Below are 13,795 nucleotides of genomic sequence, written 5' to 3'. Positions count from 1 at the left end.
ATGCCAAGATAAGCTATTTCTATACCGGATCAAAGATTAATCCGGATCCTGAAAGTTCAGTTTAGAAGTGCTAAGTTGATATAATCCGGTATGCCAGGAGGGGTATACCGGAGTACGGGTAACTGGTGATATCTAAGCCGGAGATATTCCCAAGAGGAGAAATTGAGACACAAAGGGTAAGAAACCGGACCTCACAGGTGAAGATACCGGAGATCCGGCATAGGCTCAACTGTAGCATGTCGGCACCCCGGTCAAAGATTCTCTCAAGGACCGAAGGACAAGATGAGCGAAGCACTTCAGCTTTAGTCGAAGCTCTGAGGCCAAAGAGGAGGATGACGTAAAAGGGACCGGACGAGGTCATCAGGCCTATGATTAAAGACAGAAGCGTCATCCCTGAAGCCAAAGTAGCTTTATAAAGTAACGTAGGTTAGCAAAGATACCGGTTGGGGTTCCTTCCCTTGTAAGCCTCCTCTCCCCTATATAAGGAGAGGAGGGGCTCCCCTGTGCGGGACGGACGATCGATCCTTTGGTAGTTCTGTAGTAGAAGATAGGCTAGCTACCGTACTTCTTCAACCTTCGGCCAGAGGCCAGGTTCTGTAGCTGCCTTCTGGTTCTTCGTGAAATACAAGCTTTGAGTTCTATCTCCCTTTTCCTCTAAACCTTCCCCTCACCCGGATCCTCTAGCGCACATCAGGCCCCAACTTAAGCCATCCTATGGCATCTGTTGTTTCACCACGACGACAAACATCATTGTCATGTTGACTCGACTCCATTGTATTGGTTAATTCATCATCAAGGATTTTATGTTCAGCAGAAGGAGCCTCAGGGTTGTTAAGGTTATTGTCCTCTTCCTTAGAAGCTTCACTATCTTCAGCTACTTCTGCGCAAGATTCTACGTTGGCAGTAGAGTCACCGTCTTCAGGGTTCTCTTCAACTTCGGATACAGTTGGAAAATACTCAACAGTCGAAGGGATCTGCCGAAGTAAACAAAAACTCGGTAAGATGAAGCAAAGTATATCGGATGCAAGTATTAGTGTAGGCAAAAGAAAGCTAAAAGATTACCTCGGATGGTTGGTGAGCAAGATCATACGGATCATGAAGAGCCAGTAGGGGAATTGAGTCTTCTTGACTAAAATGAGTCAAACGTCTGACTTTGTCCAACAGCTCTTTTTCTGACAGTTCTGCAACGTTAATTCGAGTCTCGTCTTTGAGACCCGAACACAGCCACATTTGATGAGCTCTAGACATAACTGGTTGGACACGAAGCTTCAAGAATACAGCGACAACCTCAGTACCAATCATTGTTTGACCATCAGATTCCTTTATCTCCAATACTCTTTCAAACAACTTGTCGGCTACTGTCTTTTTTTCGGCTGTCAGTATGTTCTTCCAAGATTTTCTTTGGCATAGCTTCGAGAACATCAACAAACTTCGGCAGGCATGTGTTACGACCAGCTGTCGATGGATCTCTGAGATAAAACCACTTCAACCTCCATCCCTGGACTGATTCTCTCATTGGGAAGTTGAAGTAGTTTACTTCTTTTCGGACAACAAAACCAACTCCGCCGGTGATGAAGGGTCCGTTGCTACTACTATAACGCTTAACGAAGAAAATATTTTTCCATAAACCCCAATGAGGATCGATTCCGAGAAAAGCCTCACAGATGGTGATGAAGATTGCAAGGTGAAGAATAGAATTCGGGGTCAACTGCCAAAGTTGAATCCCATACGAAAGCAGAAGACACCAAAGAAATTCATGTGCTGGCAAGGATAACCCACGGTACAAGAATGCGGCAAACATTACAGTAAAACCAGCGGGAGGATTGGGGCGTGAATCTGAACCTGGTAGAAGGACGTCTTCCTCCTTGTCGGAGATCAGGCCAAGACTGCGCGCCTTCTTTTCGTCGCGCTTCGTCATTGTCGAAGCGGGCCAGTCGCCTGGAGCGTCCTTAGTAACAGCGGCGGATGTCTCCGGCGCAACCTTCTTCGTTGCGGCCGTGGCAACCTTAGGGCCGGTGGCGCTCGTGGCCACACTGGCTGTGATGGCGACGCCCTTCTTCTTAACCATCCTAAAGTTTCTTCAGGAACGGTGGTGGTTTGAGCGCGGCGGTGGTAACGGCGTAGCGGTTATGAGGTGCAAGAACGGAGGAAGAAGAAAGCAATGGGAAGAAGAAGAAGATAAGTAAAATCTGCGCCTCCTTTTATAAAGGGGAAAGTTATCAAGGATCTGGTCCGGTGGATCTATGCCGTAAATATTGGACGCAGATCTGGTTCACGACGTGTCATGTAACAATCAAACCAAAGGACAATTACCTCCACTACATGCGGAAATCGAGGAGACGCCTCGGATGAAGCACAATGATCGGTCATTTCCCAAACAGACTGCTCAGAGCAGGGGTCATGTCCCGTCAAACCCACAACTGCAGTTACGACGTCATTGTTGATGCCATCAAAATTATCGGCTCCTCATTAATGAAGCATCCGAAGGAATCTACTGCATTTGACTACTCGACTTGAATCTACGCACGGTTGCAAACATCCATCCCTAGACTCGGGGGCTACTCCCATCGGGAGCGCTGGACGCGCACCCGATAAAAACTTCTGAAGCCGAAGAAGAACGGACCCGAAGGTTCCAGAAGATCCACGATCGAGCCCGGGGACTTGATCCTGAGTAGAGTAACGTTGTTTTGCCATCGGCAGTTAATTAGCATCGATTTATCGAATAAGACTGGGCTCGTTACTTTTATCCCTTATGTACTATCATACTATATGACTTCACCCGAAGTTTTTGAAGACCCGATATACTAAAAGATATCGGATGATGAAGGAAATTCAGAGAGCATCGACATCAGAATCTTCAAATAGTACAACTTGAGTCTACGTACGGTTGCAAACATCCGTCCCTAGACTTGGGGGCTACTCCCGTCGGGAGCGCTGGACGCGCACCCGATATAAAGGAATTTCGACTTCAAAATGATGAGGAAGGACCAATTCTTTTCAACAGTTAAGGATATTCGGATGAAGGCAATTATAGTCCCTGCTCGAAGCTTCACTTCGGCCAGTCACTCGGGGGCTACTGATGTGGGCATTACCCTTCGGGTACCCGACATTAGTCTACCTCCTCCGGCCCACCTAGGGGCCCATGAAGATTGCCCAACAACCAAAGTGGGCCCATACGTCGGTTCCAGCAAAGAAGACCTACTAGAAGACGAATTCTTGATGAACAAGGCAAGAAGAGATCGTTAAAGTAAAGACTAGAATAGATCTCATTTAACCTAGTCGAGTTCGGACAGGATTCTCGGGACCTGGCCTACTATATAAAGGCCAGGAGGGAGCCTGTCGAACAACACAAGATCAATACGTAGAACCACCGCAAGTTAGAGCTAAAATCCTAGAATCCTTGCCTCTCGGCGAGTCGACCATAGCAGCCTATCGGCTACCTCATTGTAACTCGATATATTCGATAATTAAGATCAGACAAATAGGAAGTAAGGGTTTTACCTCATCGAGAGCCCCGAACCTTGGTAAATCTCTCTCCCCGTTTGTTTGGTATCCGATGTCTTGTGCAAGCCTGCAGGATTCCGTCAACCCTAAGCCCCTCATGGTGGGTATTGCCGAGGAGAACCCTCGTCAGGTGGTGTTCGCTGTTCCGTATCGCTCTTCAAATCTTCCATCCTTGTTGCACCACATCCCTTTCAATGACTGATCAGAGCGTGCTCCACTTACCTGCTGCGTCGTCTCCTCTCCAAGTCTAGCCTCTCCACCTGCTTCTGTAGCACGAGGTGGGTCGGTCTGGGCAGCTCGTGGAGATAGCCAACCGAGCACGCCGAGACTACCAACCGGCGGCGGCCTAGCTCCTCACACCAGAAGTTGCACGAACCGGCAAAAATTCACTGGCAGAGCGCGGATGAAAAGGTGACCGGCGACCACGATGATCTAAACAGGGGAGAAGATCAGGCGAGGCAGGGGAGGTCGGTGGGCGACGGTCCTAGAAGAAAGAAGTGGGCGAGAGGCCGGCGGCAACGGAACCGAGGAGAGTTGAGAGAGAAAAGGGAGTTATCGGGGCAAACGACCGCTCAAATCATTTTGGAGCGAGGAATTTATGCACCGCTTTGACCAACCGTTCAAACGAAACTGCTACATCCACCCGGGTCGTAATGTTTTTCACCACAAAACGAAATTTCAGGAGCACGAAAATTTCAAGGCAGCACCGAAACTGTACACCAAAAAATTACTGCAGGAATGAACGTACGTTAGCATGCTGTTACTCCCAAAAATAATCCAAAATTAGGAGAAAAAACGAAGATGTTATAAAATTTAGTATAGTAGTTATAATGTGATATGTGTTTCACTTTACCAGCCGGTTGAAAGCTACAAGGTATTTCTTTTCTCTTTCTTCGCTTGGAAATTTGGTATAGTCGATTTTTTTATGTATGTTATATTCGTTTTTTTCCATGTTCTTTCTATACTTTGGTATCATCAGTAGAGAAGACCATCTGCCTTCATGTTTACCAGTTTAAAGTCCCTCTAGAATTCTAGATATCTGAATTTGCAACAAATCTTCTGCCCTCACTACAGGAAATCGGGAGTTTACCATGTTCCCAATGCACACGGTGAAAGCCCCTTTCCACACGGCAAATAATTTACCTTGTGTTTGCTCACGATAAATGACCATGGCAAATTACAAGCGGTAAATCAGATATTTGCTGAGAGCAAACAATCGGGTACACGGGAAACAATTTTCTGTGAGTCTTGCTTTAGCTCCCAGCAAACAACCGAGGAAACGATGTCAAGACGTTAACGGCAGTTCTGATTGCGGGACACACCTTTTATTGTTTTACCGTATGTTTTTAAGAATTACTCATGTTGGGTCGCTGACATGTTAGTTCACCTGATGTGGGGCCCACCTATCAGTTTCCTCCATGACAGTGTGCTGCACGTCAGAGGATCATCTTCCATTGCACCCAAAGCAGAGAGCTCCTAAAGGTGGAATGGGCCAACGAATCAATTATCATGCACAAGTCCTATAATGTTGAAACAGTAAAAATAAATTTGTTTCAAGAAGGGGTATGACCTCCCGGCCTCTGAAACCTGGACACCTGGTATACATGCAACTAATAATACATTAAGCTTGGGTACTTAGCTCAACTGCTAGGGCACATCAAAAAATATAACCTTGCAAAACGCAACTGACATAGATGTACGAAATGTGTTTTCTGTCACGAAGAAAAGATAATAAAACATCTTTTTTTCCAGTGCCGGTTCACTAGGTCTATATGGTCAATCATTCAGATATGTTCTACCATATATCCTCCACGAAGTATTGCAAATAGCTATGGCAATTGGCTAAATGGGGTGGATTCTAGGTTTAAGATTCTTATCAGAGTGGAAGCGATTGCTGTTATAGGGTCGCTTTGGCTATGCAGGAATGACAAGGTTTTTAATGATACAAAATATTCTCTTATGCAGGTTATCTACCGGTGTTCAGCTTTGCTCCGTTCATGGTCGTCGCTTCAGCGGTTGGAGGACCGCAACCTCTTTACAGAGGTGTCTTCACAGTTAGAGGAGACGTCCAAGGTGTTTATTACCCAACATGGGTGACTGCATAATCGCAGGATCTTGTCCCATAGTCCTACAGACTTCATATGGATCTAGTTATCTTTTTTTATACCGTTATGACTGTTTTGTACTGTTGGACGGCTGTGTGCATCCTTGCTACTTGCTATGCAGAGGCCGGATGTAATGCTCAATTTTTAAGTAATAAAGCACCTTTTATCGATAAAATCAAAAACATACTCCATCCTTCTCTATTTAGGATACATATAATATTTTTAATTTGCTTGGGAACTGGTCGAGATTTTTCGGTTGCCGCGGTAACCGGGAATCCTGCGCATCCTCGGGAATTCTTTTTCCCGGGAGCCAAAACGTTGGCTAAAACAACCTACTATCAAAATGTCTTTTGTTTTAAAATAGAGGTTATAATAAAAATATGATTACAAGGGAAGTACATTTGTTTTACTCCAAACAAAGAAAGCACCTGCAACTAAAGATAGAACATAGAGGGTACTACTTCTGTGCGGCCATTGCCTTAGCTATGCTTACATACAGCTCCTTCCTCGGAGTTAAAGCAGCAACCACGCGGTCTCTGTCCGGAAGGCACTGCCCAACAGTCTCGTCCAGTGTGTACTCCCTCGCCCACCGGCATAGCGCCGGGTGCTCCTCCTCGATGAGCAGACGCACCCCTGCGACCTCTTCGAACACTCCCATCCAGTGCGCGATCCCACCTACGGCTATGTCGAGGAACCCGATTGTGTTGCCTCCGAAGAACTTCTTCCCCTCTGCCAGCTGCCTCTCGATGAGTGTCAGGTTCGCCTTCATCTCCCTTGCTGACGCCGCCTGCACCTCGCCGTCCGTCCACAACGCAATCCACATGGAATCCTTGCACTGGATACAGACGGCGAATATTTAGAGTTGGTTACAGAGCTTATGAAATTCCTGCAAGTTATGTGTAGTCCTTCACCTCCTTGTACATGAAGGCGGCCCAGAAGCGGGCCATGGCCCTTTCGTAGGGGTCAGAGGGGAGGAGCGACGGGCCGCTGAAGGCTTCATCGACGTATTCAATGATGACGAGGGACTCGCACACGGCCGGACGGTCTCCATGGAGGAGCACGGGGACCTTCTGGTGGAAAGGATTGTGCTTCGCCAACAAGTCACTTTTGTTGTTGAGATCTTCTTCAACGAGTTCGTAGGGGACTCCCTTGAGCCTCAGGGCCACCTCGACGCGGTGCACGAATGGGCTGCCGAAGCAACCGATGAGCTTCACTGGCTCAGCCATCATCGCCGGTATGGTGTGCTTGCTTCAGTGTCTGCCTGAAATTTCCTAGGTATATATAGGTCCTGCCAGGATCGGACGATGACGGCGCTCCTTGCGTCGTTCTACCTCTTGGGGCATCGTTTTTGGAGCAGCGGCTGGATGGAGGTGGATCTTGGTGGTGTGGTGTTCATCAACCACGTTGTCGTCGATGATTCTCAGCGGCGTGGAGCTGCGGGGTGTCGAAGACGGGCGAGGATTGCTGGACGCGTGCAGGATGGTGGAGCTGTCTGGCGTCATGGTGACATCGACGGCAGGCCTGGCACGGTCAATGCGTTGATCTCACTTGGAGATGGGTTCGAGATAGATGGTGGTTGCGAACTCTGCGACGTGTGCAATGGCACACCCTTAGGGTTTTGCTTTTTGGATGATGTGCGTTGGTGTACCGTCAGGGAGTATGGCCTTGTTCTTGGTCCCCCCTTCATCGTAGGTTTAGCGAGTTATCGCTAGGTAGGAGGCTTCAAGTTGATCTTTGTATTCTCCTTGTAAGGCATTGCGAATAATTTAATAAAAGAAAGTTGTGTGCATCCCTTGGATGCAGAGGCTGGGGCGATGCTCCTTAATCGAAAAAACTATAGGTCCTGCCGCCTTCATCAGCACGCGCGCCAAAGAACAACGCACTGAATATATGGCTCGATCCTCAGGCATTCGTCCGTACGTTTGCAAGAAAATTCACGGCTCCTTCCCGGTCAAGGTTTAGGGCTGATTATACAATTTTATCTACTAGGACAAGTTCATCCATGGCTGAAATCTACCGGGGTTTTTGGCACCTATAGAAAACAATTGTTCCTTCGCGTTAGCAAGTGATGACGTGATATGCATGCGTCTCGTTCTACCAGCTATAGAAAACAGCCGTTCAAAGCATTGATGGGCGATGCACGTTTCCTTTCTCTTTCTTCGCTTGGGAACTTGGGAAACACAAAAATGTAAGTATCCATTTTCTGCTTCCTGTTACTTTATTTTGGTATCACCACTGCAAATTCCTGCCCTCTTTTCTTACTTTAGAGCATGTACAACATATATCGGTTTAACTTAGTTTTCAGTTAAGTCCTACACCATTAGATTTGTATCATAATTTGTGCACTTGAGTTGTATGTTTGGTTGTAACTGAGATTTTTTTAGTTACAAGTGAGGTTGCAACTAAAAAAATGCCTCCAGACCTTTAGATTTACTTCATAGTAATTGTGGGTTGCAAGTGAAATACAATGACGTCATCTGGCTGAGACTAAGTTAGTTCTCAGTCAACTGAGAACTAATTACACCCTATGTATATTGACCTCAATCCCGATAAATTCGGCCACTCTCTATAACGTCCCAAAAAAAAAACAGCTCTAGCAGAATGACCCCAATCCCCAATTTATTTAGAACTTTTTTTTTTGAAAAGGCGAATTGTCGGGCTTCTGCATTGATTTAGAATCTCCTAGACACATCACCCCTTCCCCCACCAAGCTGGAATTCCAACAAACTCCCACAATTTCTCATATTGTGCAATGTTTGTCATAACACATAATATTGCGTTAAACTAAGCGTGTGCGAAAAGAGTTTAACTCACATGAACAATTATTAATAATCATTTGAGATCATCAAGAAACACCCCAAGGTTTTTTTTCTCGGACACAAATTTTTACCGGAGGGCACCGGAATTAACGGTTTCCGCGAAATCTCGGAAAACTCGGTCATTTACCGTCCGAGTTATTTCAAACAAAATTTGAATTCAAAAAATTTTAACTCCAAAACGAATATATTTACTACCGAGGATATACAATAATGTCTTCTCAGCACGGCGGTCAGGCCTACTCTCTTCAAAGCATCAGCACCCTAGTTCGAATGCTGCTACTTGCTACTTTTATTTTTATGTCGATTTAGCGCTGTAAAGTTTGCAAAAAGAATACTGTCGGGATGAGATGTCGAACCTGCGATGCCTAGGGACATTCCGAAGAAACTAGCCATCACACCATGCGAACACTAGTTGTAACAACTGCACGCGTAGGCTATTTAACCTGCTCAAAGGACTGGAAATTTGAATGTATCCGGATTTTTTTGTCCGGTAGCTGTGTTTCTCGGAGGGGGGCGAGAATTCCGGTTTTCGCCGGTATTTCGGAAATCTCGGCCGAGAAATAAAGCTCTTGTCGATCACGGACGGCCTTAATTGTGGGATGGGATACCCTTTCACACCGAGGTGTATGTGTTGGGACGGCCCATCGCCAACCCCACGTAGTGACGGTTCGCAAAATCATGTGGGACTAACCATATTATTGTGTTGTAATTATGGCATCTTGGTTTTTATGTGTATTTTCTTGATAAAAGAGCTACAACAACAACACATGGTTCAAATAGTTTTTCATTTTAATTAAGCTGTATTTTACCAATAACCAGGTTTTGTTTGCCACGGTTGGAAAACGGTATTACCGGTTTTCGAAATACCATGGCGACCGGCCGTGATACCACCTGAGATTTGTCAAACAAATTTATAAGTTCATCTAAAATTTATCATAAAATCTTTAAAAGTTTGAGCAACTTATATATATAAATACCAGCAATTCCGTCTGGTAAAAATCTTTTTCATTGGTTACCGGAATAACCTGGTCTTCTTTTTTGAGAGAAGAAACTGCCACCAACAAGCTACATAGGGTCGCTGATCCTATATTGCAAGATGTGGCAGTACACAATTAGGCATGAGCACGACACTAGCTAGTCTGCGCATGTGGCACCGCAGGTTTGGCTAGGCCTACGTATAGCTCCTTCCTCACCGTGAGGGCGGCAACGAGGTGGCCCCTCTCCGGCAGGCACCGCCTCACGGTCTCGTCTGCCGTGTAGTGCTTCTCCTCGGTGAGCAGGGGCATACCGGCAACCTGCTCGAACACTCCCAACCATAGAGTGATCCCACCGACGGCTATGTCTAGGTAGCCGATGGTGTCGCCTCCAAAGAACCTCTTCCCCTCCGGCAACTGTCTTTCTTGGAGTGTTAGGTTATCCTTCACCGTTTCCGCTGGCTCGCTATGCGTCTGGCCGACGATCATCCAGATCAGCGCCCCCCACATAGACATCGAACACTGCATATGTGTGCATAAAGTCAACAGAAAATTAATTGCAAATCATTGTTGAAATTTTCCAGTCCCGTATGTCAGTCAATCATTCAGTCAGGTATACACCTTTTCATCGACAAAGCGAGCCCAGAAACGGGCCATTGCTCGGCCGTGCGAGTCGGCCGGCAGGAGCGGCGGGCCATCAAAGGTCTCGTCGACATACTCGACGATGACGAGCGACTCGCAGACGGCGGAGCGGTCCCCGTGGAGCAGCACCGGGACCTTCTCATTGGCGGGGTTGTGCGTGAACAGAAGCTCGCTCTTGTCGTCGAGGTCCTCGAGGATGAGCTGGTAGGGGACTCCCTTAAGCCGCAGGGCCACCTCGGCCCGGTGGACGTACGGGCTGCCTAGGGAGCCGATGAGCTTCACCGGTTCAGACATCTTTGGCGTTGTCTCGATGTTGAACTGAATGTATATAAGTATTGCACGCGGGTGCTTTGAGAGAAAACAACTTGGTAGCTCCGCAGGAACGCGCCAAGGATTACGCCATGTTTTTATTGGCTGAAAGCTACTAGCGCAAGAATGTTAATTTGGTAAAATCGTGTGCGTTAGTTTGTCAAAATGGTGCGCATCGTGCAGCACAACATGACATAGTAGCTGCGATCGATCGCCGGCCGCGCTGACTGCCTACATTAAACTTACCGATGATGACCCATGCAACCCCACATGGCGACGTCCACATCCGCATCCATAGACACGCACAACAACATCGAACATCACTTGGGCAGCATGGACTTGGCCATGGCCATGAACATCTCCTTCTTGGCGGAGAAGTGCTCGAGCAGCACGGCCCTGTCCGCGGGCAGGCACGCGCCGATCTTCTCGTCGGAGACGTACTCCACGGCCCAGCGGCGCAGGCGGGGGAACTCGTCGTCGGTGACCAGGGTCACCCCGGAGACCTCCTCGCAGACGCCCAGCCAGTGCGCGAACCCGCACGCCGCGATGTCGACGAGGCCGATGGCGTCGCCGCCGAAGAACCTCTTCCCCTCCAGCTGCGCCTCCAGCAGCGCGAAGCTCTCCTTGATCTCCTTCACGTACCCCTTCTTCGCCTCGCCATCCGTCCACATCGCCAGCCAGAACGGCTTGGAGCACTGCATACAAGCGAAGCTTCAGTTCACTGCTACTGAAACAGAGTGAGTTCAAGATCGATCAAGGCGCGCGCGCGGTACCTTGTCGTCGAGGAAGCGGGACCAGAAGCGGGCCATGGCCCTCTCGTGTGGGTCGGCGGGGAGGAGCGCCGGGCCGTCAAATGCCTCGTCGACGTACTCCACAATGAGGAGGGACTCGCAGACGGCGCGGTCGCCGTGGAGGAGCACGGGCACCTTCTTGTGGACGGGGTTGTGGGTGAGCAGCAGCTCGCTCTTGTTGCGCAGGTCCTCCAGGACGAGCTCGTAGGGGACCCCCTTGAGCCGCAGGGCGGCCTCGGCACGGTGGCTGAATGGGCTGTCGAATGCGCCGATCACCTTCACTGCCGCCGGCGAGCTCATCTTCACTAACTAGCTAGATCTGCTCGAGATCAGGTGTAGTGTGGTTGTTTGTGGAACTGTGAGAGCTCTGGGTAATGGCCGGCGACTTGGTGGTGTTTTTTTTTAAACAGTAGGCCGTAGCCCTGCGTTAAATTAATAACGCCACAACGGTAGATAACAGAGTGCTGAAAGATCAGCTTACAGGCAACACACACCACAAGAAAGAAGATTACAAGAAACACAGCTTGAGGTTGAGGCCCTCGTCTATCCGCTTGATCAACCATTGGAGGAGACCTGTCAAGGAGGAACGTCAGGAGAATGATCCAGCCATCGTCATCGCCTGAGCCGTCGTCGAAGTGTCGACATCCGCCTCTGCCTCCGAAGAAGGTCCCTACCCTCTCGCCCTGGATCGAAGGGCGCCGCACCGTCGAGAGGCAGGGAAGCTCCCTAGCATACGGAGGTCACATAGGACGGGAAGCCCAGAGCCCGAACTACTACCTAGATCACCTCCGCACGCGAAACCCACAAACACCGTCGTCGACCGCCGAACTGACCGCCCATCAAGACGCAAGCTTCAGACTGAAGACGCCGAACGAAGACACGACAAAGCCGCTAAAGGCAGCCACCGGAGCATGCAGCTCAGCACTTCTCCTCCAACCCAAGACGGCGCCTTCATCAAGGGGACGGCGCCAAAGCGCCGCCACCGCCAAATCAGAGAGATTTGGGTTTTCACCCGGGAGGAGGAGAGGGGAAAGGGAGATAGACCTCGACAGCGCCTCCAGGAAGGGGAACGGCACAGCGCGTCGTCGTCGTCGTGACCGCCACCGCCGGTCAAGGGTTACCCCCGGGCCGCAGCTCCCTTCCCCGCCACCCCGAGGACACAGACCCGGCGAGAAGCCAGGCACCGGCAGCATCAAGGTGGAAGCCGCACGCAGGAAAGCCACCGTCTTCAGATCTGAGGTGGAGGTTGACGGGGCGACCTCCACGCCACGAGCAGCAGCCTCCGCCCCCTCGCCGCCCACGCGGCCAAGGAAAGCAGTCCACAGCACCGGCAGGCGCCCCTGCCGCCGGCGACGCCGCCCACACCGTGCGAGGCCGCCGCCTCAGATGCCCAGGCCCCCACCGGGGAGAGCACCGGCCGGAGCCACCCTGGCCCGAGGCCGCTCCTGGAGGAGCAGATCAGGGCAAAGGGCGCCCAACCAGTATCCACACCGGCGCCGGCAAGCTTCGCGCGGAGGTCCCCCACCTATCACCGCACGGAGAGCCGAGAGCCAAGATCCTCGCCGCCCCCTTCACCGGCGTCGCGGGCTTAGCCCGGCGGCGCCTCTAGGGGCGACGAGGAGGGAGAAGAGAGCAGGGGAAGGTGGCGGCGGCGTGGCTAGGGTTTCGCCCCCTCGGTCGCCTGGAGGGGGCGACCCGAGGAGAGCGAAGCGACCACGTTGTTGAATCACTTGGTGGTGTTTTATAGAGCTAGGATAAGCGATTCATTGACTCCAGGTCGATGATAGTGTAGTTTATAGATGAGTTGGTAATGAATGAAACTTCTCGAAGAACCAGTTTTTAATGTATATCGCTGATTTTCTACGGAAGAACAATTTTTTTCGTACATTGTTGATTCTCTCCGGGAACAGATTGTTTTTTTGCTTCCCGAGCTATAGTCAAAGAGTCCTGTCTATGTGCGCGAAACTTCCGTGTTGCTTCGCAGCGAGCAGAGTAATTAAAAAAGTATCCAAGACAAGGCCCATTTGTTTCTATCCACAGACCAGTGTGGTGGACCTGGTAACGGCACAGTTAGCCGTGGCTCTGGCCCAGTTGTTTTTTTTTGGCACTGGTCATGGTCATGTCTCTCTCAAAACCCATCTCTCACCCCTCCAGCTCAGTTGAGAGTCAACTCCAACCACCCGCTTCCCCCCCCCCCCCCCTCTTCCCTCTCCGGCAGCGATGCCTGCTGGCGTGGTGGAGTGAGTGCAGCTACGAAGTCCTCCGTAAATAGTAGCAGTAGGAGTAGTTTGAGTCTAGGGTTTGCCTTAATGGCATATGGCGTGATGCTGACCTAGAGTTGTGTCCTCGTGCTTGCAAGCGGCACATGGAGCTCACCTTCTCCTCCCCGTGAGGATGTCCATGGTGGATGCGTGTTTTTTAGTTGATTTGGCATCTCCTTCCTCTCTAGTAAGCTCTTAGAGTCTGGTTGATATCTGATGGACGCTGCCCTAGGTAGCCATCGTGGTGGCGTGATAAAGGGGTTGCCAGAGGGATCTGGATTCCTGGGAAAAGCTGGAGCTGCTCCGTGGAGTTCCTACATGGTTACATGGTGGCAAAGCTTGGCTGCTATGACCTTCAACAGAGATGGCGACCACTCCACATGCAGGTGC

At 49.7% G+C, this 13,795-nt stretch overlaps 3 protein-coding genes across 3 annotated transcripts; all 3 read right to left on the bottom strand.

Moving 5' to 3' along the window:
- Positions 1 to 6,026: 6,026 nt before the first annotated feature.
- Positions 6,027 to 6,894, bottom strand: LOC127345755 (glutathione transferase GST 23-like). Its single transcript, XM_051372281.2, has 2 exons — positions 6,521 to 6,894; positions 6,027 to 6,444 (listed from the first exon to the last, which is right to left on the bottom strand). Exons 1-2 carry the CDS (start codon positions 6,836 to 6,838, stop codon positions 6,067 to 6,069), a joined length of 696 nt encoding a protein of 231 aa, XP_051228241.1. The 5' UTR covers positions 6,839 to 6,894; the 3' UTR covers positions 6,027 to 6,066.
- A 2,664-nt stretch (positions 6,895 to 9,558) lies between these two features.
- Positions 9,559 to 10,338, bottom strand: LOC127340411 (glutathione transferase GST 23-like). Its single transcript, XM_051366165.2, has 2 exons — positions 10,024 to 10,338; positions 9,559 to 9,924 (listed from the first exon to the last, which is right to left on the bottom strand). Exons 1-2 carry the CDS (start codon positions 10,336 to 10,338, stop codon positions 9,559 to 9,561), a joined length of 681 nt encoding a protein of 226 aa, XP_051222125.1.
- A 201-nt stretch (positions 10,339 to 10,539) lies between these two features.
- LOC127345758 (glutathione transferase GST 23-like) lies at positions 10,540 to 11,473 on the bottom strand. The gene is made up of 2 exons (XM_051372284.2): positions 11,127 to 11,473; positions 10,540 to 11,048 (listed from the first exon to the last, which is right to left on the bottom strand). Exons 1-2 carry the CDS (start codon positions 11,442 to 11,444, stop codon positions 10,674 to 10,676), a joined length of 693 nt encoding a protein of 230 aa, XP_051228244.1. The 5' UTR covers positions 11,445 to 11,473; the 3' UTR covers positions 10,540 to 10,673.
- Between the last annotated feature and the right edge of the window lie 2,322 nt (positions 11,474 to 13,795).

This window comes from Lolium perenne, chromosome 3, assembly GCF_019359855.2.
Source record: "Lolium perenne isolate Kyuss_39 chromosome 3, Kyuss_2.0, whole genome shotgun sequence".
Classification (NCBI taxonomy): domain Eukaryota; kingdom Viridiplantae; phylum Streptophyta; class Magnoliopsida; order Poales; family Poaceae; genus Lolium; species Lolium perenne.
The sequence above is the reverse complement of the archived record's forward strand: the minus strand, read 5'-3'. Positions and strand labels throughout refer to the sequence as shown.